The 27,352-nt window shown below is 51.1% G+C and overlaps 1 protein-coding gene across 1 annotated transcript in view; it reads left to right on the forward strand.

Moving 5' to 3' along the window:
• Positions 1–22,991, forward strand: part of LOC125551693 (E3 ubiquitin-protein ligase RNF25) — a 36,070-nt gene extending 13,079 nt beyond the window's left edge. The window contains exons 4-7 of the mRNA XM_048714984.1: positions 13,248–13,387; positions 13,563–13,645; positions 21,866–22,008; positions 22,351–22,991. Coding sequence (XP_048570941.1) covers positions 13,248–13,387; positions 13,563–13,645; positions 21,866–22,008; positions 22,351–22,779 — 795 coding nt within the window. The 3' untranslated portion in view covers positions 22,780–22,991. The remainder of the gene's footprint in view (positions 1–13,247; positions 13,388–13,562; positions 13,646–21,865; positions 22,009–22,350) is intronic.
• Positions 22,992–27,352: the final 4,361 nt, after the last annotated feature.

Below are 27,352 nucleotides of genomic sequence, written 5' to 3' on the forward strand. Positions count from 1 at the left end.
CCTTCTCCCCCCGCTGCCAGCAACATCGAGTTCCATCTCGGCCTTGCGTCCCTGACTAGGTGATCCTTTGATTCCTCCTTTCCCGATTTCTTTCTCGAGCCCCCTTGTTCTCTGCGAGGGCTGGTGCTCTGTTGCTGTTGGTGATATTCTTCTGCCGCTGTTGGGGCTTGGGGCTGGTGCTCTGCTGATGCTGGGGCCTGGGGTTGGTGCTCTGTTGTTGGGTGCCGATGCACTTTTTTGCACTTACTGCTCAAATTATGCTCATGTGTGCTGCTATTAGAGTTAGTACTAGTATAGAGTAGTGTTAGTACTTGGTACGCTGTTGTTGCTGCTGTTAGTGTTAGCACTATTTTATACCTCCAGGTTACATTCTAGCACTATTTTAGATAGCAAATTGCTCTTTGTTGCCCATCTTCGTACAATTGTGCAGGAAATGCCTAATTGTGCCTAATCGCACCTAAGCTAGAAAAGCGCAAGTAGGTGGCCGAACACATAATTAACGCTTAACGCTTTTTTGAACTTTGGTTAGAAACCCACAATCTAGCTACTGACTCATAATTGGCGCCCACTGGCTTTTTGAAGAAACTTTGCACAACCTCCCAGATAGCAGAGGAAACCACACAATCAAAGAATAAATGGGTGGTATTTTCATCACAGGCACAAAAGAGACATTCTCTACCTTTGTCTATATGTCTTTTGAGCAAATTGTTTTTAGTCATTAATTTATTATGTCCTAGCAGCTAGAGAAAAATATGAATCCTAGGAGGGACAGACAGCTTCAAAACCGCAGGAATGTAAACTCTTTGCACACCCCAGAAATTAATAACCGAGTAGAGAGAGCTAGTAGAATAAACACCATTATTCTCCAATTGCCAGATCAAGGCATTTAAATCACCAGAGAAAGTAATGCTCTTAGCTATTTCTAACAATTCATGCCACTTCTGTCGGAATCGGGGCTCCGGGGACCCAAGGAATGGTTCGAACACTGGGGTGTGTGCGAAGAGCTCCTCTAAGCTACGACTCGCTGCTCACTGCCTCACGGCGATGCTTCGGCATGCTCGAGCGAGAGGAAAGAAAGGCGGAACACGATGATTTACCCAAGTTCGGGCCACCTTACGGTGTAAGACCATACTCATGCTTTGTGTGGATTGCCTCGCGAGGGAGGATGAATATGAACTAATACAAGGATGAACTGCCTCGGGAGGGCTCAGAACTCGACCTCTCTCTACGATGCAGACTAGCCTATATTTATACCGGCCCTGGTCCTCTTCCTCCGAAGGCTCTTGGCGGGGAAGGATGCCACAACGGCCAACTTTGAAAGGGGACAGGAGTACAGTTTATCCTGGCAAAAGCAGTCTCCACCCGCTAAAGCTTCTGGGCATGACACGTCGGTGGGCTCGGTGATGACCTCCGTCCTGGCGAGCCTGCGGTCTTGGTCTTCTAGCACTGGAATGGCAACCTTTGGGGATTGCTTCGAGAACCCGCGTGCTGTCCTTGTTCCCTTAGCACCAAAGAGGAAAGCGTCCTTGTCTGCGCTCGCCGGCGCCCTCTTGGCTTCGCTCGTTGTGGCTCGCGTCACCCACATGCATCGCGAGGCGGGGTGGCTAGCCTAGAGATGTCCGCCCCGCGAGGGGCCTCGGGAGGCCGCCCCTCGTGAAGCCCTCGGGGGCACCAGACGACCCTTGCGGACGCTTCGGGGGCCCTCTCGAGGGCCTTGCTCGTGAAGTCTTGAAGTTGGGCCTCGCCGGGCCTTCTGATGGCGCCACGTGACGGGCCGCAGGCAGACGGGCCTGGGTACCCCTAGTCCCACGGGCCCGACAGTAGCCCCTGGGCCCGCGGTGCGCACGACCCCGCTCGCAGTGGAGAAGAAGGGGGGGGGGGCGAAGCGACACGGGCCAGGCTTGACGCGTGGCGCACGACGGGGCGTGGGACGCCCCCACTTCCCCACGATGCCTCGGCATCCGTCCAGGCTGACATAAAGCTGACCATGCGGGCCGTGCGGCCGCTAGTACCTTATTGCGCGCCCGTTCACTGCTCCTTCCTTCTCAAGATAGCTTGCGTCCTGCCCGTCGGATCTTGTGCCGCCCTTGTTCCGCCGCGCCGCCATGTCACCCCCGAACAAGAGGAGCAAGGCCACAGCGGCGGCGGCCCGCCGAGCGGGGCCGGAACCCACCCTGGGTCGGTCCACGACGCTCGACCGCTAGGTCCTCCCGATGATCGTGGCCAATTCCAACGAGTGGAAGGCGATGAAGATTTGGCCCGCTTCGCGGCCTTCCATCGAGCTGGAGGCCACCACCATCGCCATTCATCTCGATGCTCTCTTCTCCGGCTTGCTGCCCACATTCTTGGATTTCTTCAATGTCGTGCTTTCGCATTATCAGGTTCATGTGTTGCACCTTGACCCGAAATTTGTTCTCCTTTCCGCCTTCGCATTCCTATGTGAGGCCTTTGTGGGCGTCGCCCTCTTAGTGGCACTGCTTCGCCACTTCTTCTGACTGCGGCTAACTGCCGATACATAGCACTCTGGGTGCGTGTCGCTCTGTGCCGTGAGCGGGACGGCGGGCGAAGGCATCAACATGGAGATCCGCCCCGAGGCGGGGGGCTTCTAGAGGCAATGGGTGTACGTCGACGCGGCCCGGCAGAGGCGAGCTTCGGGTGGAGACACGAGGGGCTCGTCGACCCGAGGCTATCGCGGGTCACGGCGAGGATGGCTGACCTGAGGGCGGCGAATTGCCCCCTCCAGCGCCATTCCCGCCCCATGTGGGCCTTCATTGGCCCCAAAGATGCAATGAGGCTCCAGACGGGCTGCCTGCCCCTTGACGTGCTGAGTGGGATACTCCAAATCTTGACCAGTGGAGAAGCAAGCGCGCTTCCCTGAAAGGGCTCCCTCTGTACAATTATACGAGCATGGAGGACTTAGTCGGGAGGATGCCGCGCTTCGATCAGTGGGGGCTGCTCCCTGAGGGCCACGAGGGGCCTCGGGACAACCCCTTTCTGGTGGTCCTAGGCCCCGGGGGCTTCGTGGGCGAGGCGTCCCAGGCGGCGACTATGGAGGGACGCGTCGACTTGCCTCCCCGTGCCGTCCTGCAACACGCTCGTACACCAGCGAACGCCGGCGGCGCCGTCCAGTCCGGGGGCGCAGCCACTGCTTCAAGCGTGGCGAGTCGCGTGCAGAACCCCAGGGCGACGATCCCCGGGCCGCATGCCTCCGGGAACAGGGTCTGGCCTGAGAGCGGCCCCGGCGCGCTGCCGCAGGCCCTGATGAAGAGAAAGTGGGTCGCCATGGACGAGTAAGCGCCAGCCCTTTTTCTTTACGCGCAACAAGCATCCCTAAGCTCTTCCCCCTCGCAAGTCTTCTCCAGGTGAAGAGACGGGTGCGCCTTCGAGCCGGACGGCCGCCTCCCCGTCGCTAGCCGCGGCCACGAGTCGTGACGAGGGCATGACTCGTGAGGCGGGGGCCCTCACGAGGGCCTTGCTCGTGAAGTCTTGAAGCTGGGCCTCGCCGGGCCTTTTGATGGCGCCACGCGACGGGCCGCAGGCAGACGGGCTTGGGTACCCCTAGTCCCACGGGCCTGACAACTTCTCCATCATCTGGGGAGTAAAGGACCTCCTAAAGGTAATTCTAAGGTTGTCCCTATCCCACACAGTTTTGATACTAACATTCTTCTCCATGCAAACGAGGTAAAGATCCCAGTATTGGACATCAAGGGGAGCTGTACCAATCCAAGTATCTTCCCAGAACCTAATTTTAACCCCACCCCCACCATCCATCTATAACCAAACTTGATGGCTTTGATTACATATGTGACCCCTTTTCCTTTCCAGAAGGTGAAAGCATTGGAGGAGCTCATCAAAACGTTTGGGGAGGTATTTGAGTATTTGTCATCAATTACTTGTTCCAGAGTTACCCACCCCCATGGATATATCTCTTAATCCAGGAGCCTAGGAGACACATATTCACTTTAAATTTTGGGATCCCTAAACCCCCAAATTCCTTTTTCATGCAAATCATCCCCAATTGGCTAGGTGAAGCTTCCTGTTCCCCTCAAAATCACTCCACAGGCAATAGGTAGGGTTCTTCCCAAATCTCTAAGTGAGATGAGGGTCTTGAGATAGTCTTCTCAAATCCAAAGGATATGGAGGTTGTGATCCTCTAGGACACTCAAGATCTAGTTTTGCTTTGCTAACCTAGAAAATGGGAGAGGTACGAAATATATAGGTGCTTGAGGTAGGGGAGGAAGTTTCCCGATCATTGCTCGCATGCAAGCACATGCGCACGGGGTAAAGGGGGCGTGGGCACGGGGTGTCTAGAGAGTTAGCGAGGTGCGCACGAGATGTCTAGAGAGTTTCTGGGTTAGCCGGTGCACATAGGGGTGCAGGGCTCTGCGGGCATGGGGGGTATGCAGAGAGCTTTTGCTCGTCTTCAATCTCTGGGCATCTTCGATGCCTCTTTGCTCCTTCTCGTGGACCTGGCGTTACTTTCTTGCTTCCCGTGGTGGTCTTCATCGTACCTAATCACACATAGAGTTCCACTTTGAGGTAGTAGCCAAGTCTCATCCAAATGTATAGGGAGCTCAAGTAGGAGAGAATTCACCTCAGTCTATGGCACGTGCGCGAGCTCTAGTCATCGACCCATTTGGAGCTTGTGGGGTTGATGGTGATGTCTGTAGGGTGCTCCGCACCACCAAATCCATGCGAACAATGTTTATAGATCATTCAACAATAAATATAGCACAACAGTTAAGCATTTCAAACAAGCCAACATGATCCACGACAAATAAAATTCAACAATACAAAGATAACCGATAAAACAAATGAATCAGGCGCTTTTCTTGCGCTCGTTGATGTCTTTGTGCATGTTGGTGAACATCTTGGCCTCATCATCCATGAGGTTAGTGTCGGTTAACATGGTCCTTCACTCCTCGGTGATCCTCGCAGGCCTCACTTTATCAATCTCAATTCTCCCCCTCGCCTTTGCCTTCTGAAGCTCTGTATGCTCCCATGCCTTCATCTTCTCAATATCCATCTTCTCCTGACCCTCTCCCTATGGAACTCCATCCTATCCCTTTGAACATCCAAATAGAGTTTGTATCTCTCCTTGATGTCCTTTTTTTTTCAATTTGACGCCTTTGTTGGAAAGGAGTTCTTTCCATGTGGTCGACATTTTGCTCGCCACTCTACCACCCGCGACCCTATTTTTCTCCCACTTCCCCATCATGATCCTACTTCTCTCCGGTTCGGTCCCAAGTCTGGTTGCCGCTCGACTTGTTTCATCCTCTTCATCTACCCCAATATATTGGTGGGAGCTTGAGCCATCATTGTTTCCTTCTTGTCAGGGTTCTTGAGATCTCGAAAGAGGGTTGCCCACTTGGGTTTCCCTTCCAATTCCAACCAACAATGCGGCATAGTGAACGGCTTCTTCTCAATTTGATTGTACAAATGTGTCTGCCAACCTCAACTATAAAAGCCCACATGTCAACATATTGCAAGATATGAAACAAGCAAGAGAGATGATGACCATTGAGCAAACAAAGCGTACATGGCTTCCAACTCTAATGCCACTTTGGTTCCCATTCACCACTAGAGCATAGGCACCACAAAACTCTTAAGAACTTATTCCATCAAACGTACTCCCCTGGATACGGGTTCGTTATCCTTATTTGTATTTCTTCTGCATTCCATCTCATCGTATCACTATTCTACGACTCCTCTTGTTCATCGACTCTTGGATGGTGGCCCATCTATGCTGGAGAGAGCTTACATTGCGATCACTATGGATTGGATGTGGTTCCATGCAGTGCTTGTGTTCGTGGAAGTACTTGTGGATTTTCCCCATAGTTCTGAATAGAGGGCTATGCCAAATAGCGGCAGTTCTCCAAGTCAGCTATAGCGGGGCTATAACCTGCTATTTTATAACTTTATCGTACAATTGTACATGAATACCATTTAGTGACACCCTACTCAAACTTTAGCCGGCTATTTAAAACTTATTTTCCCAATATTTTGAGCCCTTTTGCTCGCTTCCACATATTGGATCCATGCTAGTATGCGACCAAGCGTGACACACCAAATGATATAGAGCAAACCGAAGAGGTGGCCCCGATCATGGATTGGAGGTGGATTTGAGGAAGAACATGAAGAACACAAGGTAAATCACGAAAAAATCAAGGGAAAACACAAGAGAAACACATGGATAACTAGTGATGCCAATGCAATACCCTCTTGTAAACATAGATCCACACCACACGATTTATGTGGCTTCTTACAAATCCAAGGAAGAGCAAGAACAAGGTGGGAGGTTCTTCCCAAGTCCTAAGACAAGGAGGTCTTGAATTCCATTCCATGGAGGAATCTACTCCCTTAGGAGGTCTTCTGCTCCTATGGAGTCTTCACCATGAATATGACCTCGATCCCACTAGGGAAGGTAGACCCCACAAGGGGAGGTAGATGAGCCAAGCTCTAATGTCTCAAATCTTAGCTAACCCTAAATCTAGGAGTGGGAGGAGTATATATAGGTCCAACCATGAAGGGGTAAGTGGGTGAAGGGAGATGCACGGGCGATGGCCCTTAAGTTGCATGCAGACAGTTACTCGGTTATACCACGTTGACTTGGCCGGTATAACAGGTCGTTAGGCGAGGCGCGAGATGGAGGAGACGGTTGGTGGCGCAAACTTTAGGGGGCCGGTGTAACCGAGGTAAAAGGCCAGTGTAACCGGGCCTGGTACAACTGGGAGAACTGCCAAGGCTCCAGCCGATGTAACTGGGCGGGGTGAGTTGGTTATACCGATCACATGGCATGGGCTATCCTTCGCCATCTTGCGCCACGTGAGTGTCTTGTCGTTTCTTCCTTCACTTCCAGGCTTCCCCCGCGGATGGTGTGGGCGCTTTCCTATGCATGACCTCCTCTATTGCGTGCTCTTCATTCGACTCAAGCCTATTGGTGCACAGGGAAGGAGGGTCAAATAGTATACCATCCATGAGAGAACCAAGTAGACACGCATAAAGGATAGAATTAACCTTTGTATATGACTTGTGCATGTCCCTTGGCAATGGATCCATAACCATGGTGATTGCTATACAATATGGTAACTACACACATCACAACACCCTGTTCTAACACCCCACCCCCCCCTCAAACTCAAGGAGGATCTTGGACACTGAGTTTGGACAGGAAAAAGTTGTGTTGTGACCGTGTCTGAGCTTTCGTGAGAAAATCAGCAAGCTGCAGCTTTGAGGGCACATACTGAAGGGCCACAATCCTCCCTTGCACCTGAGAATGCATGTAGAAGGCATCAACACCGATGTGCTTGGTGAGCTCATGCTTAACAAGATCACGGGCAATGCTGAGCGCCCTAGTGCTGTCGGAGAGCAAAGGGGTCGATGCAGCAGTGGAAACACCGAAATCCTGAAGAAGCCACCGTAGCCAAGTAATCTCTGCAGTCACAAACGCCATAGCTCGCAGCTCAGCCTTAGCACTGGAGCGGGATACAATAGTCCGCTTCTTGGTCTTCCAGGCTATCAGAAAGGAGCCAAGAAAAACACAGTAGGCAGAGAGAGCGGCGATCAGTAGGATCGTTGGCCCAGGTCGCATCACAGTAGGCCTGAAGCTGAAGAGAGCTGGAGCGAGGGAAGAATAAGCGACGAGTCACAGTACCACGAAGGTAACGAAGAACCCAAAGAAGATGACTGTAGTGAAGGTGAGTGGGAGCAAAGACAAACTGACTTAGAATGTGCACAACATAAGAAATGTCAGGACGAGTGATGCCTAGATGGACAAGGCTCCCAACAAGATGGCGGTAGCGTGTGGGATCTGCAAGGGGTTCACCCTCAGTAGGACAAAGGTGGAGACCAAGCTCCATAGGAGTGTCAACAGTACGCTGATCAGTGAGGCAGGCACGAGTGAGAAGATCTTGGATGTACTTCGCTTGAGAGAGATAAATGCCCTCAGGGGAAGAAGTGATCTCAAGTCCAAGAAAGTAGCGAGGAGAACCTAAATCAGTCATCAAGAATTGCTCATGTAGATGTTTCTTCACAAAATCAATGAATTGGTGGTCATCCCCCGTGATAATCATGTCATCAACATAGAGTAGTAAAAGGGTGCGACCGCGAGGAGAAGTGTGAATAAACAGAGCAGGATCACGAGCACTAGCAGAGAAACCGGTTCCTATGATGACGGAGGGGAAACACTCAAACCAGGCATGAGGAGCTTGTTTCAGCACATTAAGAGAGCGTCGAAGGCGATAGACAGTGCCATTAGAGATAGTATAGTCAGGAGGCGGCTGCATATAGACCACTTCCCGCAGCTCATCATTCAAGAAGGCATTCTTGACATCTAATTGAGAGATGGACCACTGCCGAACGGCAGCAACAGCCAAAAGAGTGCGAACAGTGGTCATGTGAGTAACAGGAGCAAAAGTCTCATCATAGTCATGACCATACTCCCGTTGAAAGCCACGCGCAACAAGACAGAGCTTTGTAACACATGAGAGAACCATCTGAATGTGTCTTAACCTTGTAGACCCATTTGCAAGTGATGGGTCGAACACCTGTTGGTAGGGGTACAAGGTCCCAAGTGCCTGTGCGCTCAAGAGCATGAATCTCCTCTGCATAGCATGCTGCCATTCAGAATGAGCAGCCGCCTCACGATACGTATCTGGGAGTCATGGCGCCGAGGACCGATCCCAACCAGAGTCCCCGTATGACGATCCTGAACACAACAAGAGTCAGAATCCAGAATAACACACAACCCAAGTAAGTAAGTTGACCAGCAGATAGAAGTTGCATAGTCACTTTAGGAATATGAGAAACGGAAGGGACATGAAAAGAAGACGTGGAAAGAGTCCCTCTTGCAGCAACAGGAAGAGAAGTGCCATCTGCGGTCTGAACCGTAAGTGGAGTAGGCATGGAGGTGACAGCACAAAGGTGATCTATGTGTGGTGTCATGTGGAAGGAGTACCCGGAATCAAGAATCCAGGGCGAAGATGTACCTGACGAAGAGTGTGGTGGTGGACCAGACGTCTGACCAGCAGAACCAACAGAATTTGAGGATGGTGCAGAAGCAGCAAGGCAGCGAAGCAAGGTGAGCATCTCCTGGTGAACCTTTTCAAGGGGGGCCTCACGAGAATTAGAGGAGCCTCCCGAGTCTTTTGAGGACGGCCACCACGGCGACCCTGCCTCCCCTCTTGATGCACTCCATGATCACGTGACCATCCTGCTTGCAGTAGTTGCAAAGGGCACGAGTGGAGTCTGCTGCCACCGGTGTAGAAGAGGGCACACGAGGTAGCGGTGGTGGAACGCGGGCAGCCAGGACTGCTGAATAGGATGGCAAGAAACCCGTGCTCCGTAGACGCAGCTCCTGTAGAGAGCCGAGGATGGCTTGCCAATAACTGAGCACGACTCTGCTCGTACTCCGGCCGGAGGCGAGTGAGGAAGTCATAGAGGCGACGAACCTCTAGCTTAGCTTGTTGCTGCACACAACAATGACATCTGTGGCAAACATCAGCTCCCAGAGAGTCCAATTGACGCCACACTGCTGACATCTCCTTGTAGAAGTCATCCACAGTAGCATCTCCCTGTTGTAGTTGTTGCTCTTGATGAATAACAGAGAGATACATGGCATCCCCTGTAGATTCATAGCGACAGCGAAGGTGCTCCCACATCTGATATGCAGTGGTAAGGGCCACCACATCCATGGTGAGATCAACATCCATGCTGTTCACCAAGATAGAAGAGGCTGGAGAATCATCATTAGTCCATTGCTTGTACAGGTGGAGTTGATTCTGATACTCTTCAGTGGCATCTTCAAAGGCATCTAGCATCTCACGTTGCTTGCTTTCATCAGCATCAACCAGGAAGGCCAACTCAGCCGGAGGAGTTGGCAGCAGGGGACAAGGCAGAGCACCAGAGAGGTGCTCCCAGACCAGCTGGTCCCTCATGTGCAGCTTCATGTGCTGCACCCAGTCCCTATAGTTCTGTCCGTTGAAGATAACAGGACATCGTGGGACTGGGACAGCACCGGTGGTGGTGGGCGCCATTCCAGCAGAGCAGAGCACTCGTTGAAGACCAGCAGCAGCAGGGGGCACAGCCTGATGGCAGCAGCAGACCAGGAAGAGCAGCAGTAGCAGCAGACCAGGAAGAGCAGCAGTAGCAGCTCGTCGAATACCAGAAAGAGCAGCAGCAGCAGCTCGTCGAATACCAGGAAGAGCAGCAGCAGCAGCTCATTGAAGACCAGCAACAGCAGGGGGCCGGCGTCCAGGGAGGGTCAACCTAGGGTCATCACTGTTAGAACAGGGTGCTGTGCTGTGTGTAGTTACCATATTGTATAGGGGCTTCTTTGCATATTTCCCTACATGTATATGTGCTGGCCTGTTGCTGGTCTCCAGCAGCAGCTGCGGATGAAGAGGCAGGAGGGCGGCGTCCAGGGAGGCTGGCGGCGGTGGCGCCAGCCGAGAAAGACGGCGGCAGCAGCGGCTTGGAACGGTGGTGGCCTGGACCAGCAGGCGGCGGCGGCTACCAGCAGCAGGTCTGCATGGAAGAAGAAGAGGGGAGAGGCTTGATGGAGAGAGGAGCGGCGGCGGCGGCAGCTGGGAAACCTAACCCTAGCTCTTATACCATGTTATAAAATGAGCTTGTACATTATCAGGGCCAACAAGCCAGCACATATACATGTAGGGAAATATGCAAAGAAGCCCCTATACAATATGGTAACTACACACAGCACAGCACCCTGTTCTAACAGTGATGACCCTAGGTTGCCCCGTATCGACAAAGTATTATTTGTTTGTGTATGCAATTCTTCTCTTCGTCATGTTCTTTGCTTGTCCTGCTGTTTGTGCAACCTCAAAGGTCAACGAATTTTGATCACCATAATTTGAAGGCTCTTGACCATCATTAATCATGTCCATCATGAAATCGTCCCAAACATGCATCACAATGAGCCTAGCATCTTAAATTTGCTCCTAAAAATGCATATGAGATGAAAAAATAAACGTGAGTTGGGGGAGCCATATCCCCGAACAGTTGGTGGGCGTGTCCGTCGTCGGAGCTTGTTGTCAGCGTCCGTTGGAGCTGTGCCGACTCGCAGCCCGTGTCCGCGCAGGATGTGGAGGCCTCTGCGTCTGTGGTGAACCCATCCGGGATGCCCCCACCCCACTGTGAAGACATGGCGACGTTAACCACAAGCGCCGACGAGGGCGTGGACATCGGCATCCTTGCGGGTGTGGTCGAGGATGACACCGGTTCGGATGCGGCCATGTCCATGTCCAGGTCAACGATCTTCTTCACCGCAGCCGTCTTCTCAGCTAGCAAGTGGGCGTGCTGGCGTATATGGCGGTCCTTGCGGGCGACGCTCTCCACTTTCGGCGCCAACGCATTGGGCAGCCCCGCTGACTCCGCTGACCCAAGATCCATGCAGGTGGGTGGATGGCGAGGCGGCTATGAGGGAGGCGAACGGCGGCTACGACAGGAGTGGACTCCCCTTGGAGATGCTCTTAAGATATATCAGTGCTATTCCAGTTTTCTACTCTGGGGGAGTTCTCGCATCACATTTGGGGATACTCATGTTTGCACGTTTCACTAGAGCATGTTGTCTTCTATTGTCAAACTGTTGCTCTCTAGGCACTTGCTCTCATATTCTGATGATCATGATGTTCGTCCACTTGGTTCATGTTCAGCAGTAGTATTGGGGAGAGCCAACTGATTTTGTATCCCGTTGGGATTTTTGTTTTCAGCTACAGGAGGTGGTGGTCTGGATTGAGCAAAGTGGTGGTGCGGTGTCTATAGGTTTTTTTGCTACTGCGATCCAACTGAAGTTCTCTGCCTGTTTGCACATCATGTAGGACTGCAGAACCAACAGTTATAGGTGTTGGCAGACCACCTACATGATTCCTCGGGGGGCTTGTGGAGTGTGATTTTGGACACTTGTTTGGCCACCCTTACGAGCAGTGGGTGAGTTTTCTCTGGGTTTGGGGAAAGTGGTAACAAACCGAGTCAGAGAAGTTGGCAAATCAGTGAGGGTTTTCTGCATGTTCTGAAAGTTTTTGGTGACATGCTCACTGAACTCTAGGAACTCTTTCCTGTCAAGCTCTCAGTTTGTTTGCAAGGTTTTGACATCCAGTTGCAGATTGCAACTCTAGATGCTCAGTACTGCCAGAATCTGCATCACCACCCATTGTAAACCAACAAGATCAACTGGAGGCCTGTAAGATACCTTGTAACCTCACTGCTGGTATGATCTGCACCGCCAAGGAAGGAATTTGACAACAGCCTAAGTTTGTGTAGCAGATCTTGCCACTGCCGATCACCGCCTCCTGGGCCGCCCGCCACCAAGGTACACCAGAGTGGGAGGGCGGGTGGGATTTTACCACTAAAGCAGTAAGCTTAAGTAACAGTACTCCCTGACCAAAACTACACCTGAAAGAATCGCTGCCGCCGGGACCAGGGACCAAAGAAGAGGATTTACAGGAACCCTAACTCCGCTCCGTCTCCAGATCCAGCTTGCCGCCAAAGATTTACCTAGCTTTGAATACCAATTGTCAGGTCCAGTGTTGGTTGGACCGAAATATTCAGTAGACAGTAACAGCAGGCAAGGGAATTACAATTTCAGATGTTGATTGTGAGGAATTTAGATGGATTTCAGATATGCCAGCCAGAAACTCTGGCTTCTGAACCCGATGGGTGGGTACGAAAAGCTTGATGGGTGGGATTAGTGGCTTGTTAGTGCGCTCAACATTGGGAGGTTTTGGATCTTTAGATTTCGTACTTAGATGGTTGAGATGGTTTGGGTCAGCCCCTTTGGTTCTTTTATAGGGGTAGTATATTAACTGCACTTTGATCAAGTGTTGATTCTTAACACTGTCAGGGTCCTGACATGTGCTATAATGGTGGTATTACGTGCAGTTCACATCACTTCTTGCACATCCATATAGTAAAGGAAGGGGTAAGATAAGGTGCCATCAAAATAATACTAGGCTGCTCTGCAAACTATGATGTCCTGTATCTTTAGGAAGTTTCAGTTGATATTTGCAGCTATTGGATATTTTCAAAACTCAAACCAGGGTTGTGTATACAGATTTTGTAATACACACGAGCATACCTTCTGTATTTCCCATGTGCCCAGTTCCACTGCTCAATGGGTATTACGGTATTACCGGAGTCTGTTGCAAAAAATTCTGCATAATATGATTGTTGTTGTCGAAGAGGCTGCATAATGTTCTGTTTTCACATGATGGAAGTAACTTCATGTGCAGGAAGCTGGAGAGATCCTCTCGAATATGAATCATCCAGCCGGGGATTGTCCACTGTGTCTGTATCCTTTAGTCTCAGAGAATAATCATGATTCTGCTTTGCCATTTATGAAGTTGATGTCATGCTACCACTGTTTTCACAGGTCGATGCCATTCCTTTTGCTACAGATATGTACAAGTAGCTTATTCTCTGCCCCACCAAGAAAAGTACTCCCTCCGATCCATATTAATTGTCAGATGTACTAAAGGAACGACAATTAATATGGATTGGAGGAAGTAGCTTATTCTCTGATGATGATTAATATTTTGCCACTGCAGTGACTGCATTATGAGATGGTGGGGCTGGCTCCAGCATGATGATGCCAATTCTAAGAAGATAGACGCAACAGTATCTACCGGAGGTGCGAGAAGACTTATTTTTACCTTTTTCCTTTCTTTTAAAAACACTTGTTCTTTGTGCATATTGCCTGGATCAGTTTCGCGCACTTCAGAACTACTCCCTCCGTTCGGAAATACTTGTCTTAGAAATGGTTGTATCTAGAACTAAAACAAGTCTAGATACAACCATTTCTAGGACAAGTATTTCCGAACGGAGGGAGTAGTTCTCTACAAATATGTTAGGTCCAGTGATTAATATTTGAATCACACATGAGTTGTTCATTCAGTAGTTTCTTATAGAAAGTTGTTAGTATGGTCAGTTTGTGTGTACAAGTGCACGGTTGCTGCACACGTTCTCCTTGTACGTGCTCTGCCCAGTGCGTGAGTGGGCATCGTGCTTGATATGGTAGTGGCACACGATCAGCCCTGGTTGAGGCCTGCAATACATATACTCAAGAGAGCTAATACATAACAGACACCGAGGACCTTTATCACTTCACTCTCGATCCTTCTGCCGCTGCCATGGATTTCAACCCCATCTACTCCTGCATCCTGTGACGGTGACGACGCCGACGGTGTCCTCCCCGCTGCCCCCTCTCCACCCAAGGTCGCTGCTCCAGTGCTCCGCATTGCGCCGGCTGCTGCTGTTGGTGTAGCTCCGCTCACTCCTGCCTCTGTTCTTCAAATGGTTACCATCCGGCTGCTGCTGTTGGCTTAACTCCGCTCACTCCTGCCATCGTTCTTCAAATGGTTGACATCCGATGCCACCGACCTCAATGCTGGCAACTACGCTCAATGGCACCAACACTTCGACGCCATCCTTGACATGTTTGGTCTGCGTGACCATGTTTCCACTGCTCTTCCCCGCACGGACGATCATGAGTAGCTGATGGCCGATCACGCGATTGTGCACGGGTTGTATACGACCGTCTCTCGGGACTCCTTGACGCTGGCATGCAGCTCGGGGAGTTGGCATGCAGCTCGGGGACTCTGCACTCGTTGTTTGGACCACCTTTTCCATGCTCTTCACTGCCAATCAGTTGTCCCACGCCGTCTACATCGGTGCCGAGTACGACGCCGTTGAGCAGTGCGACATTCCATCATGCAATACTACAAGCTGAAGCTTCACACCGGTGAACTGCCCGATCTCGGTCAACCGGTCACCGAGACCCTCCAGGTCTTCCACCTGCTGCACGGTCTTGGTTGTCGGTACCACAATGCCATCCATCACATCGCCTTGCGTGCGCACGCTCCTTCATCCTGCTCGAGGAGCACCACGTCGACTAGTCCGCACACGCCTTATCGCCGGTCGCGGCAGTACCGCTTCTCCAACACCTAGTAGCGCTGACACCTTGTCTGTTGTTGGCTGTGGGTGCGGGAAGAAACAAGTCCGTGTCAACCGGGGGTGGGGGTGTGGCCCCCCTTGTCGGCTCCATCACCACCACGGGTGTCGTGGTTTTCCGCTCCTGCCCTTCGCTCTAGCTCTTGGACGGGGCTCGTGCAGGCATGGCCTGGCGCGTTTCGAGCGCTAGCGTGCTTGAACCTCGGCCTGGTACCCCGCACCAACACACCATGCTGGCCTCGGCTCCACCCATGGCGCATGACACGTATGGCACGGCTTCTATCCCTGCTAGGGACCCTTCGATGTTGCTCCCGCTAGCCTTGGTGCCCTGCACCCACACCGACATTGGACATGGCCTCTCTGCAAGCCACCCTCCACAGCGCCAAAGCAGGGCCCTCGTCATTAGGCAACATGCCGGGTTGGTACCTCGACACTGGCGCATCCTCGCACATGTCCTCGTGCCCGGTAGTCTTGAACACTTCCGTCCCTCCTCCTTTTCCTCCATCATCGATGGTAACGGTAATCACCTCCCCATCATTAACATTGGTGCCGGCTCTTTTGCCACCTTTTCCTCCCCCTTTTGTCTTTGCAATGTGCTTCTTTCTCCCTTCTTTAGTAAGGATCTTCTTTTCGTTCACCAGCTTCCTTTTGAGATAATCCCATCATTGTTCAGTTTGAGGAATTTGTTTTTTTTTCTATTAAGGACTGCCGCACTCGGACGGTGATTTTGCGCAGCAACTCCACCATCATTCTTAACTTGTTGCTAGCATGCCCATGGCTCGCTCTTCTCCTACTTATTCCTGTGTGGTCATCATGGATCTCTGGCACCAGCGTCTCGGGCATTCGAATGTTGCCTCGCTCTTTTAGTACCCGATTAGCCACAACAGCTGTGTCACACACCTGCCACACTTGTCGCTGTGGCAAACACACGCCTGCGTTTCAGCCGTCTTTGGCGTGTAGTTCCATTCCATTTTAGTTGTTCCATGTAGATATTTGAACTTCTCCAGTTGAAGTAGTTGTAAGTGTGCCAGGCTATGAATCGTACCTTGTTATCCTTGATGATTTTACTCATTATATATGGACATTTCCTATACAACGCAAATTGGATTTACTTTCAGTTCTGATATCCTTTTTGCCTATGTTCAAACATAGTTCAAACATCCCATTCTCGCTCTGCAAACCGACACCGGCTATGAGTTTGATAACGCTACCGTGCGCTCCCTGCTCGCTACCCATGGTACCGTGCTCCTCTTCTATCCATGCACTAGCCAGCAGAATGGCATAGCCGAGAGTATCCTTTGTACCCTCAATGACGGTGTGTGCTCGCTCCTCTTCCACACCTCCATGCCACTGTGGTTCTGAGGCGAAGCACTCAACATTGCCACTTTTCTCCAAAATTGCAGGCTGTGCCGCTCGAGCTACTCTGCATCGCACCTGACTGCTCTCTCCTGTTCGCTTTTGAGTGTTTATGCTTCCCCAACATAGCGTCTATGCCCTGACACAAGCTCACGCTTTGCTCTGTCGTGTGTGTTCCAGCCAATCACCGTGGCTACCGCTGTTCTGGTTCGATTACCCTTCCCGTGCTCACCTGTTGGCATCTCTGCTTTGACGAAACAAGCTTCCCTTTTGCTAGTACTAAGAGCATCTCTACTCGGCCCCCCAACAGCCCCCCAAGCCCCATTTTTATCGCTGGCTCTAAAAAATCGGCCTAGTCGCGCCCCCACGAGCCTAAATTTTGCTGGTTAGGGCCGAAATTGGTGCCGGCGGACCCAGGCTGAACCCGACGCGCTGGGGGCGCCTAGGGGCTCCAGGGGAAACAAATTTGGCGCAAAAATTGGTGGGCCCGCCTAGTCAGCGGCTGCGCGTCGCTGAGAATCTTCGTCGTCCTCATCGCCTCAGTTTCCCGCGGGAATCAATGCGAAGGCTGTCACCGGTTAGCCTTCCATTGGTTCATGGGTGGCGCACTGAAGGCGCGCCGCCGCGTGCCCCGCCCCCTCCCGCCACGCGTCCACACTACTGCTGCCAGCTCGCCGCCCACTCGTCGCTATAAAAGCCGTCCCTCCCCATCGCTGGCCGCACACTTGCCTCGCCACAACTCTCTCTCGTCTCGCCGCCGAAGCCCCTCTCTCCTTCACCGCTCTCCCGTGTCTCAAGCCGCGACACCATGGCCGAGCGCTTTCCCGGCGACGGAGCGGCGGCCAACAGCTTCGGCCGCCACCTACACGAGGCGGAGGCTCGCCTCCTCTACAAGGTGGACTACCCGGCGCCGCCTGACATGCGGGTGCCGGAATCGTGGAGGCTCAGCGCCGGCGAGTCCTGGTGCTGAACGACGCGCAGAGATCGCGCGAATCCGGGCATCTCTGCCGGAGCACGCGCGGCAACAACTGAGGTATGCCCCTGACAGCCACAATCTGTGGACGGGGTACATCGAGCGCCACCACGCCAAGCAACTCGCCTCCACGAACGGCGCTGAACCCTACGGGCGCCACAACTCCGAGGGGCGGTGTCAATGGTGGGGCGTCCCCGGGTGCATTCTCGAAGCCGTCCTCGAGCACATCGAGGCCGGCAGGCTGCCCCCTCCTCTCACTGCCGTGGCAGTTCCTGGACGCCAAGGCGAATGGAGACAGCGTCGTCGTCCTCGTTGGGTCGCCGCTCCTCCCCGTCAAGCCGGAGCCGCGGGAGACGCCGCTCGGGCGACGCACCCGCGGCGGTGCCCTCGTCATCAACGAGGGCGGTCGTGTCCCTTCTCCTCGCTCCTCTAGCCTCGTCAAGCCGAAGACTGAGCCGGCGCTCCTTCCCATGAAGGAGCACGAGGCCATGGCCGCTGACCTGGAGGACGGCCTGGCGTGGTCACGCCAAGACTACTTCCGAGAGGAAATGGAGCGCCAACGCCGTGCTCTAGAGGAGATCGCCGCGCGGCGTCGCGGCCGCGACGAGGGCGGCGTCGTTGTCCTTGACGACAGCGACGAGGAGGCGCCGGTGCCGACCAACCCCGCCCGCATCGGCGACGCAGATCAGGGGTGTAGCAAAGACGGCGGTGGCGGCGTGCAGGACGATGACGGCGGCTACGACGGCGACTACACCGCCTTCTACAAGCTCCTTGGCATGTAGAAGGCTCGGGCGGCGGCGGGCGGCGTAGTTTGGTGTTTTTTTTGTTTTTATTGTCTTTTTATTATGTACAAATATGAATGAAACCCCCTGAATTTTAGCCGAATTCATGTCTTTTCGTCTAATTTTAGCCGAACCTCAATTAGAAAAACGGCATTTGGGGGCCGACCTGGGGCGGTGGTTGGGAACCCGACCGCCCCCACGGCCAAAATAGCGCCGGCTAGCCCCTAGGAGGTGCTATTTCAGTCCCTGGGGGCGCTGAACGGCTGGAGATGCTCTAACCCGGCTTTCGCTCCCGCCCTGCATGTTATGCAGGTGCTTTGGTACTCTGGTGTTGCTCCGGCTCCTTTGCCCGTGGCGCGTACGCGCATATACCTAGTACTAACCCGGCTTCCGCTCCTGCCCCGCCTGTTATGCAGGTGCTTTGGTACTCTGGTGTTGCTCCGACTCCTTTGCCCGTGGCGCGTACGCGCATATACAAGCGCCATCGCTGAGGCGGCTCACGTGCGCCATGCAATGGCGCGTGCTTGATTAGTTCAAGCATCGCCCTGCGATCTTCGTCGGACGGCTCAGCTGCCTTGCCTTCCTTCACGCCATCGAGCCTTTCAAGCGGCTTTGTTCGATATCGACATCGGGCGGCTCTACTAAAACGGGCTCTTTCGCGCGTCTTGGTGATTCATTTGACGCCATCCACTCCAGACGGGGCGGTTTGGCTTCCTCCTCTTTGACTATTGCACCTACTCCAACCATCGCCCACACAATGATCACCCGTGCGTAGGCCAGCATCGTTCAGACGAACCGGCAGTATGACACTGACTATGCTCTCGTCGCTGCATCCTCGATCTAGTCGGAGATCTCGCCGCTGCCCAAATCAGTACGCTCTGTTGTGCGCGACCCCAACCGGCTTGGTGCCATGCGCGCCGAGTTCACCACGCTCGTCGGCGACCACCTAGTAGTTGGTGCCCCAACCACCGCCTGCTAACACCAACACCGGAAAATGGGGTTTTCACCCCAAAACTCGCGCTGACGTGTCCCTAGAGCGCTACAAAGCGCGCCGGGTTTTGGCAGCGTCCGAACATCGACTATGGGGCAACTTTCTCACCAGTCATCAAGCATGCTATAATTTATGTTGTCCTCACCCTCGCCGCCTCACGTGGCTGGCCTATCAACTAGCTTGACGTAAAGAACACCTTCCTCCATTGACACGCTCAAGGATCTGCATACAGCCTGCTGGATTTATCAATGCAAACAAACCGGACCATGTCTGTCGCCTGACGAAATCCCTCTACGGCCTCAAGCAGGCGCCACACGCTTGGTTCCTGTTCGTCGTCAGGTTCCTGCGCACCATCGGCTTCGCCGCAACACTTCGAGACCTCACCATTCATCTACAATGGCAACGGTGGCGTTGCGTACCTGCTGCTGTATGTCGACGACATCGTCCTCACCAAGGTTGTTAAAATCGCGATTCTGTTATACGATTCTACGACTTTACGATCCAAACTTACCCATCTGATTCTACGATTTTAGTTCATAAAATCTACGTTTCTACGATCCTGGTAGTGAAGATTCTACGATTTACGATTCTACCATCTGAGCTCCGATCCGATTCAAAATCGCGATTCTGACAACCTTGGTCCTCACCGCCTCCAGTGTGTCGCTTCTCTGATTTGTTGTCACCGAGCTCACCGGTGAGTTCGGCATGAAGGACCACGGCATGCTCCATTTCTTCCTCGGCATCAGTGTTACTCGATCGTCCACGGGCTTCTTCCTCTCCCAAGGGACTGCAAACCGTCTACCACATCGGTGAACACGAAGGCCAAGCTGCCCTATGTCGATCGGGGAGAATATCTGGTGCACCAAACTCGCGTAGCACATTTTAAAATGTTTGAAAATTTCTCATTTTTTACCAGATTCACACAATATCAATGTATGTTGTCCTAAGATTTCAAACCAAACTGCGGAACATAGCTTGGAATACAAAAAATGAAAAATTCAACACTAAATAGTACATAACATAAGTTGGGCTTTAGATATGGCCCATTATCACATTGATGTCAAATTTGTCATTTTTGTATCGTGAACAATGTTTCAAATTTGATCTGAAATTTGTGACAACCTACATTGTTGTTGTGCCAATGCGCTAGATTTTTAAAAGCATTTCAAAATATGTTATGACATCCAATGCATCGGTAGCACCATATACATTCCCCTGGCATCGCCAAATGTGTGTGGCTGTGCCAGCACCTTGGTGAGCTTCTCTGTTCGGTGCGCTCCGCCACGCTGGCCTTCTGTGACAACATATCGGCAATCTACCTCTGCAGCAACCCCATGCATCATCTGTGTACAAAACATATTGAGTTGGACGCTCACGCGAGCCATCTTCTCTTTGGCGCACGTTGTCCCTCTCCCTCGTCAGACGCCGGCCTTTGTGTAGCCCGCATGCATGACCGGCTACATGCGTCTGGTCACGGCCGCTGCACCCTCCCGTTGCAGCACAACTCACGCTTCGTGGTTGAAACAAGTGTCCCCATGGCCTCGCAGCTCTCCCGTAGAGCCGGTCGCAGCTAGCCACACCGCCTGCCACAACACACCATGTAGCTGGTTCTAGCATGCAGCGTCCGCGGTGGTAGCATCGCCTTCGGCCTGTTCGAGCATGTGGCGGCTGCGGTTGAAGCATTGCAGCTGATCAGTTGCAGCACATGGCGGATGAGGTCGCAGCATCACTATTGTCTGTTTCTGGTAACGCCGCCCTCTGGTTGCAAGAACCCCACCGCAGCCCCTGACGGTTGCAGCTTCTACAGTCGGGTCGGGGTTGCAACTTTGCCGCCGGCCTGTTCCAGCACGTGGTCACCATGGTCACGGCATCCCCATGTCATCGTCTTTGGTGCTGGTGTTGCCGGTTGCAGCACAAGTGGCCGTCATCTCCAGCAGCAGCGGGTGCTGGTTGCAGCCGCGTCGAGCGCCGGTTGAAGCTCGCCGCCATGCCGGATGCAGCTATGTGGAACACCGATTGTCACTCGTCGCCTTGCCGGATGCAGCTCGTCAGGCGTTGGTTTGTAGCTCGCCGTCATGCCGCACGACCCTTGCAGCACCCTCAGCACCGTCCCCGCCTCCCGAACGTCTCCGTCGCACGGCGAGGTTCCCTGTCTTGCTGTAGTGGCCGTTACCGGGGAGCGGGGATTGGAGCAGACTTAAACGATTAAATTCCCTGTGACATTGTGGGGCGTGGCTCGCCGGAGGAGCTGGGATTTCTGTGCGTCGCTCGTTGGTGGAGCTGACCAGAGAGATACCAGAGATATGTGCGAGTGAGGGAAAAAAGATATGTGGCAAAGGGGGAGGTGGTGCTTCGTGTGTGGGCCCATGGGGCCCATGACACGACGTGGCGAGTGTGGGAGCAACTGGTGCGAGACGTGGCCGGTCTGCGATTGTAAACATTTTCCAATGAACAATGGTCATTGTCAATCTCTGTCCACGAAAGGAGGTGAGTTCGGTTATTGGATAATTTGGGTCCGGAAAATCTTTGGTTTGCAGTGATGCTTCGCCATGTTCCAAATTTCACGCCATTCTATCAGTAAGGTTATTATCTTAAATAAAACAAATGTAGTTTCGACTTCCAGTGATTGCTGTACATTCCTGATCCCTATTTCTTGCTGACCACGTTACATGACATCTTTTCAGAGTATCAATTATTGGCAACGTAATTTTGTACATACATGCTGATACCATTTTGTCCGTTGGTTACATGTCACTACTGGTTAATCTTCTCTGTTGCTACTTGTTATTGATTCTTCAGAAGGATTGAGATTGTCCAACTCAGACAAGCTATATAATGCAAATCATCACAAAGGATTTTGTCCAGTTTGCCGCAAAGTGTTTGATGAAAAGGACATTGAGCATGTTCGTGATCTGTTGGATGCAAACACTTCTCAGCTGATGGTATGTGGTGGATATGATTCAAATACAAGTGAACCATCTAAACATTTCCAGGCATTATCAGTTTCTTATTTAGAGATAAAATCCCTTGCACTCCATCATATTTGCATCGTTGCTTTGGAATAATTAGTAAATTTATCATTTATCATAGGGATATAATTTCCTTGGAATAATTAGTAAATTTATCATTTATCATAGGGATATAATTTCCTTTAGTGACCTGTTAGTTCTTACAGTTGCATGATTCTCAGTGTAGTTTATTTATTTCTAGTATTTCATCCTTTAGAGATATGCTACACCTAAGTGGTATCCATCATAAATATATTTTTATCCGTTCACATGTAGGCATGTTTAACAGTTGACCTGGGAGTAGATGATAAAGAGTTGCTCCATTCCGAGGCAGAGAAGAAGAGGAGAGAAAAATTTGGGTCATTGTTTAATCTGCAACAAGAACGGAATGGTTTAATTGAACCAAAGAAAGACCTTGCCATACAGCCCGGAATGTATGTTTCTCTTGCTGCTAGTGAGCCAACCACAAGTGCAGGAGACAGCACCAATTCTTGGGAAGCAACCGCAAGCTCAACTTCAGATATAGTTCTTCCCGGCATGGCAAACATCAGCGGCGGCGGCAAGAAGGAAAACAATTCAGGTCCTCCAAGGAGAAACCGAGCTTATGCTCCCAGAAGACAGCCCCATGTCCAACCTGTTGGAAAACAGTGGCAGAGAAGCCAACCCGCTAGGCAACAGTGGCAGAAGAAAGATGCAGAAACTTGACAATAGCATTTTTGCAGCTCTATTTTATCGAACATGTATATTGATGGAGAGTAGGGTGGTGAAACAAAAGGGTGACAACTCATTAGAAAGCAGAGTGAGTTCATGCCACTGAGTCGAAGCCACATTTTGATGCAGAGGCAGAACATGTCCCTCTCGCGACCCGGTAGCCAACCAGGCCCCTGCTGCCACCGCAAATGAGTTCATGCGACTTATTCTGGCCCAAATTTCGGCCGGCTGCCGCGCAGCCGTTTGATTGGCACTCTCCAAACTGTCCGATGCAACCCCTCCTTTCGTCTTCCTCCTTTCTTTCTTCCCCGCACATGTGCATGAGAAAAAAAAATAGAGGATCCCTGCGCTAGCCAGCCACCTCGCGCTTGTCCTTGGCCGCCCCATGCTCGCCGGCGCCCCGAGCTGTCCGTGCTTGCCCTCGGCTGCCTTGCTCGCCGCCGACATGAGTTGTTGATGCCATTGGTAGCGAAGAAAACAAAGACGTTCCAGCAAAAATCAAGGATCCAGCAAAAAGATTGCGTAGTTCTAGCCGTAGTTCTAGCAAAACATGGATATGCTTGTCGCAAAAATATACATGGTTCCAGCATCGGTGGACGTTGGTTCTAGCTTTGCAATAAACTGGTTGCAGCTCCGTTGATGAAACAGTTGCTGGAACCAGCAAAAAACACAGTAGCAGAAAAAGAAGTCAATGCAGCAAACCAGCACAAACCCAGTAGCAGAATAAGAAGTCAATGCAACGAAAAACCTAGCAGGTTCCAACAACAAATAATGGTGGTTCCAGCAAAAAAAAACACGTCGACCGTGAGAGGTGCGTCTGGTTCGAGCACCGGCGGACGCTGGTTCCAGCTTTGCAATACATTGGTTGCAGCTCTGCCAGCAAAGATGACAGCAATCCGCCCCGTCGGTGGTGGCAGGACACGGCACCGGTGCTCCCCCATGGTTCCAGCACCACACTCTAACGGTTGCAACTCCACCAGGTGCGGGTTGTAGTACCACAATCCTTGCCGTGTGTTCCCTCTTCCCCATATGCATCACCATTGCATCTCTCATGGCGGCCACCTTGTGCACCGTGAGTCGCAACGCTTGCGCGTATGGGGTTGTTAGCAGGGGGATCTACAAGAGCTGCGGGTGGCCATCATTGGTGACGAGAGAGATGAGTAATGGGCGGCTAGGAGTGATGCGGCGGAGTGGCGCGAGGCATCTGTGTGGCTCGTCGGTTGGATTGCAACGAGGGATTGAGGGAAAATGAGTCCACGAGCAAATAAGGTAGAGGAGATAAGGATGGGTGGAAGGGAGAGTAAGCGCGTAGGCCCTGGTACGCACGTGGCTGCGTTGGGATGTTTTCTTGAGCGAGTCGAGGTGACCGGCCTAATCTTCAGCCGGTCTGCTGAAGGAAATATGCCTAAGAGGCAATAATAAAGTTGTTATTTTATATTATATTTCCTTATTAATGATAAATGTTTATTATTTATGTTAGAATTGTATTGATCGGAAACTTAAATACATGTGTGAATACATAAACAAATACCGTGTTCCTAGTAAGTCTCTACTAGACTAGCTCGTTGATTAAAGATGGTTAAGGTTTCCTAACCATAGACATATGTTGTCATTTGATAACGGGATCACATCATTAGGAGAATGATGTGATGGACAAGACCCATCCGTTAGCTTAGCATAGTGATCATTCAGTTTATTGCTATTGCTATCTTCATGTCAAATACATATTCCTTCGACTATGAGATTATGTAACTCCCAGATGCCGGAGGAATAGCTTGTGTGCTATCACACGTCACAACGTAACAGGGTGATCATAAAGATGTTCTACAGGTATCTTCGAAGGTGTTTTTTGAGTTGGCATAGATTAAGATTAGGATTTGTCACTCCGAGTATCGGAGAGGTATCTCTGGGCCATCTCGGTAATACACATCATAATCTTGCAAGCAAATGACTAAGGAGTTAGTCACAAGGTGATGTATTACAGAACGAGTAAATAGTCTTGCTGGTAACGAGATTGAACTAGGTATGAAGATACCGACGATCGAATCTCGGGCAAATAACATACCGATGGACAAAGGAAATTACATATGTTGTCATAACGGTTCGACTGATAAAGATTTTCGTACAATATGTAGGAGCCAATATGGGCATCCAGGTTCCGCTATTGGTTATTGACCGGAGAAGTGTCTCGGTCATGTCTACATACTTCTCGAACCCGTAGGGTCCACACACTTAACATTTGTTAATGATATAGTGTTATGTGAGTTATATGTTTTGGTGACCGAATGTTGTTCGGAGTCCTGGGTGTGATCACAGACATGATGTGGAGTCTCAAAATGGTCGAGAGGTAAAGATTGATATATAGGACGATGGTATTTGGACACCAGAAGTGTTTTGAGACCTACCCGAAAGGAATCGGGTCATCGGAAGGGGTTCCGGGCACCCCCTGGCAAGTTATGGGCCTTATGGGCCAAAGGAGGGGACAGACCAGCCCACAAGGGGGCTGGTGCGCCCCCTCCCTTGTTTGGCCAGCCCTAGGGAAGGAAAAAGGGGATGGCCAACCCCTCCAGCCTTTCCCTCTCATGGGAGAAAGGAAGGGGGGGGGGGGCGCCACCCTCCCTGCCTTTCCCCGCACTCTAAATAAGGAAAGGGGGCGCGGCTTGGGAGGGACCCCAAGTAGGATTGCTCCTACTTGGGCACCTCCTTTGACTGCTCCTCCCTCCCTCCCACCTATATATATGTGGGAGGGGGCGCCTAGCACGCAACAGACAATTGCCTAGCCGTGTGCGGCGCTCCTCCACCGTTTACACGCCTGGTCATATTTTCGTAGTATTTAGGCGAAGCCCTGCAGAGATTAGTTCACCATCACCGTCACCACGTCGTCGTGCTGCTGGAACTCATCTACTACCTCGTTGTCTTGCTGGATCAAGAAGGCGGAGGACGCCACCGAGCTGAACGTGTGCAGAACGCAGAGGTGCCGTACGTTCGATAGTTGATCGGTTGGAGCGCGAAGAAGTTCGACTACATCAATCGCGTTGTTAAACATTTCTGCTTACGGTCTATGAGGGTACGTAGACATACTCCCCCCTCGTTGTTATGCATCTCCATGGATAGATCATTGCGTGTGCGTAGATTTTTTTGTTTTCCATGCAATGTTGAAGAAGGTTAAAACAACAAACTTGATGAAACACCGTTGTGGTTTTTGCGTAGGTAAGAACGGTTCTCACTTGAAGCCCGTAGCAGCCACGTAAAACTTGCAAAAACAAAGTAGAGGACGTCCAACTTGTTTTTGCAGGGCATGTTGTGATGTGATATGGTCAAGATATGATGTGATATATGTTTATGTATGAGATGATCATGTTTTGTAATATCGACAACCGGCAGGAGCCTTATAGTTGTCTCTTTATTGTATGAAGTGCAAGCGCCATGTAATTGCTTTACTTTATCACCATGCGTTAGCGATAGTTGTAGAAGCAATAGTTGGCGTGACGACCTCGACGCAATAACGCCACGATGGAGATCAAGGTGTCAGCCGGTGATGATGGAAATCATGACGTTGCTTTGGAGATGGAGATCAAAAGCACAAGATGATGATGGACATATCATGTCACATACTTTGATTGCATGTGATGTTTATCTTTTATGCATCTTATTTTGCTTAGAACGTCGGTAGCATTATAAGATGATCCCTTCACTTAATTTCAAGATAAAATTGTTCTCCCTAAGTATGCACTGTTACTACAGTTCGTCGTTTTGAGACACCACGTGATGATCGGGTGTCATAGACTCTACGTTCACATACAAAGTGTGTAAGATAGTTTTACGCATGCATAATACTTGGGTTAAACTTGACGAGCCTAGCATGTATACACATGGTCTCGGAACACTGGAGACCGAAAGGTTGAACATGAGTCATATAGTAGATATGATCAACATAGAGATGTTCAACATTGATGACTACCCCATCTCACGTGATGATCGGACATCGGTTAGTTGATTTGGATCATGTATCACTTAGATAACTTGAGGGATGTTTATTTAAGTGGGAGTTCATTAGTAATTTGATTAACTGAAGTTAAATTTATCATGAACTTAGTCTTAGTTGTTGCATATCTATGCTATATTTTTTTGATATGTTCCTAGAGAAAACTAAGTTGAAAGATGATAGTGGCAATGATGCGGACTGGGTCTGTAATCTGAGGATTATCCTCATTGCTGCACATAAGAACTATGTCCTTGATGCATCGCTAGGTGACAGACCTATTGCAGGGGCAGATGCAGACGTTATGAATGTTTGCAAGCTCGATATGATAACTACTTAATAGTTTAGTGTGCCATGCTTTATGGCTACCGGGACTTCAAAAGGTTTTGAACGCCACAGAGCTGAAATTGGTATTTCAGACTCATGTCCATGTCGAGACGTATGAGACCTCTGACAAGTACTTTTCCTGCAAGATGGAGGAGAATAGCTCAGCTAGTGAGCATGTGCTCAGAATGTCTGGGTACTACAATCACTTGAATCAAGTGAGAGTTAATATTCCAGATAAGATAGTGATTGACAGAGTTC

The sequence above is a fragment of the Triticum urartu genome, chromosome 4, assembly GCF_003073215.2.
Source record: "Triticum urartu cultivar G1812 chromosome 4, Tu2.1, whole genome shotgun sequence".
NCBI lineage: Eukaryota > Viridiplantae > Streptophyta > Magnoliopsida > Poales > Poaceae > Triticum > Triticum urartu.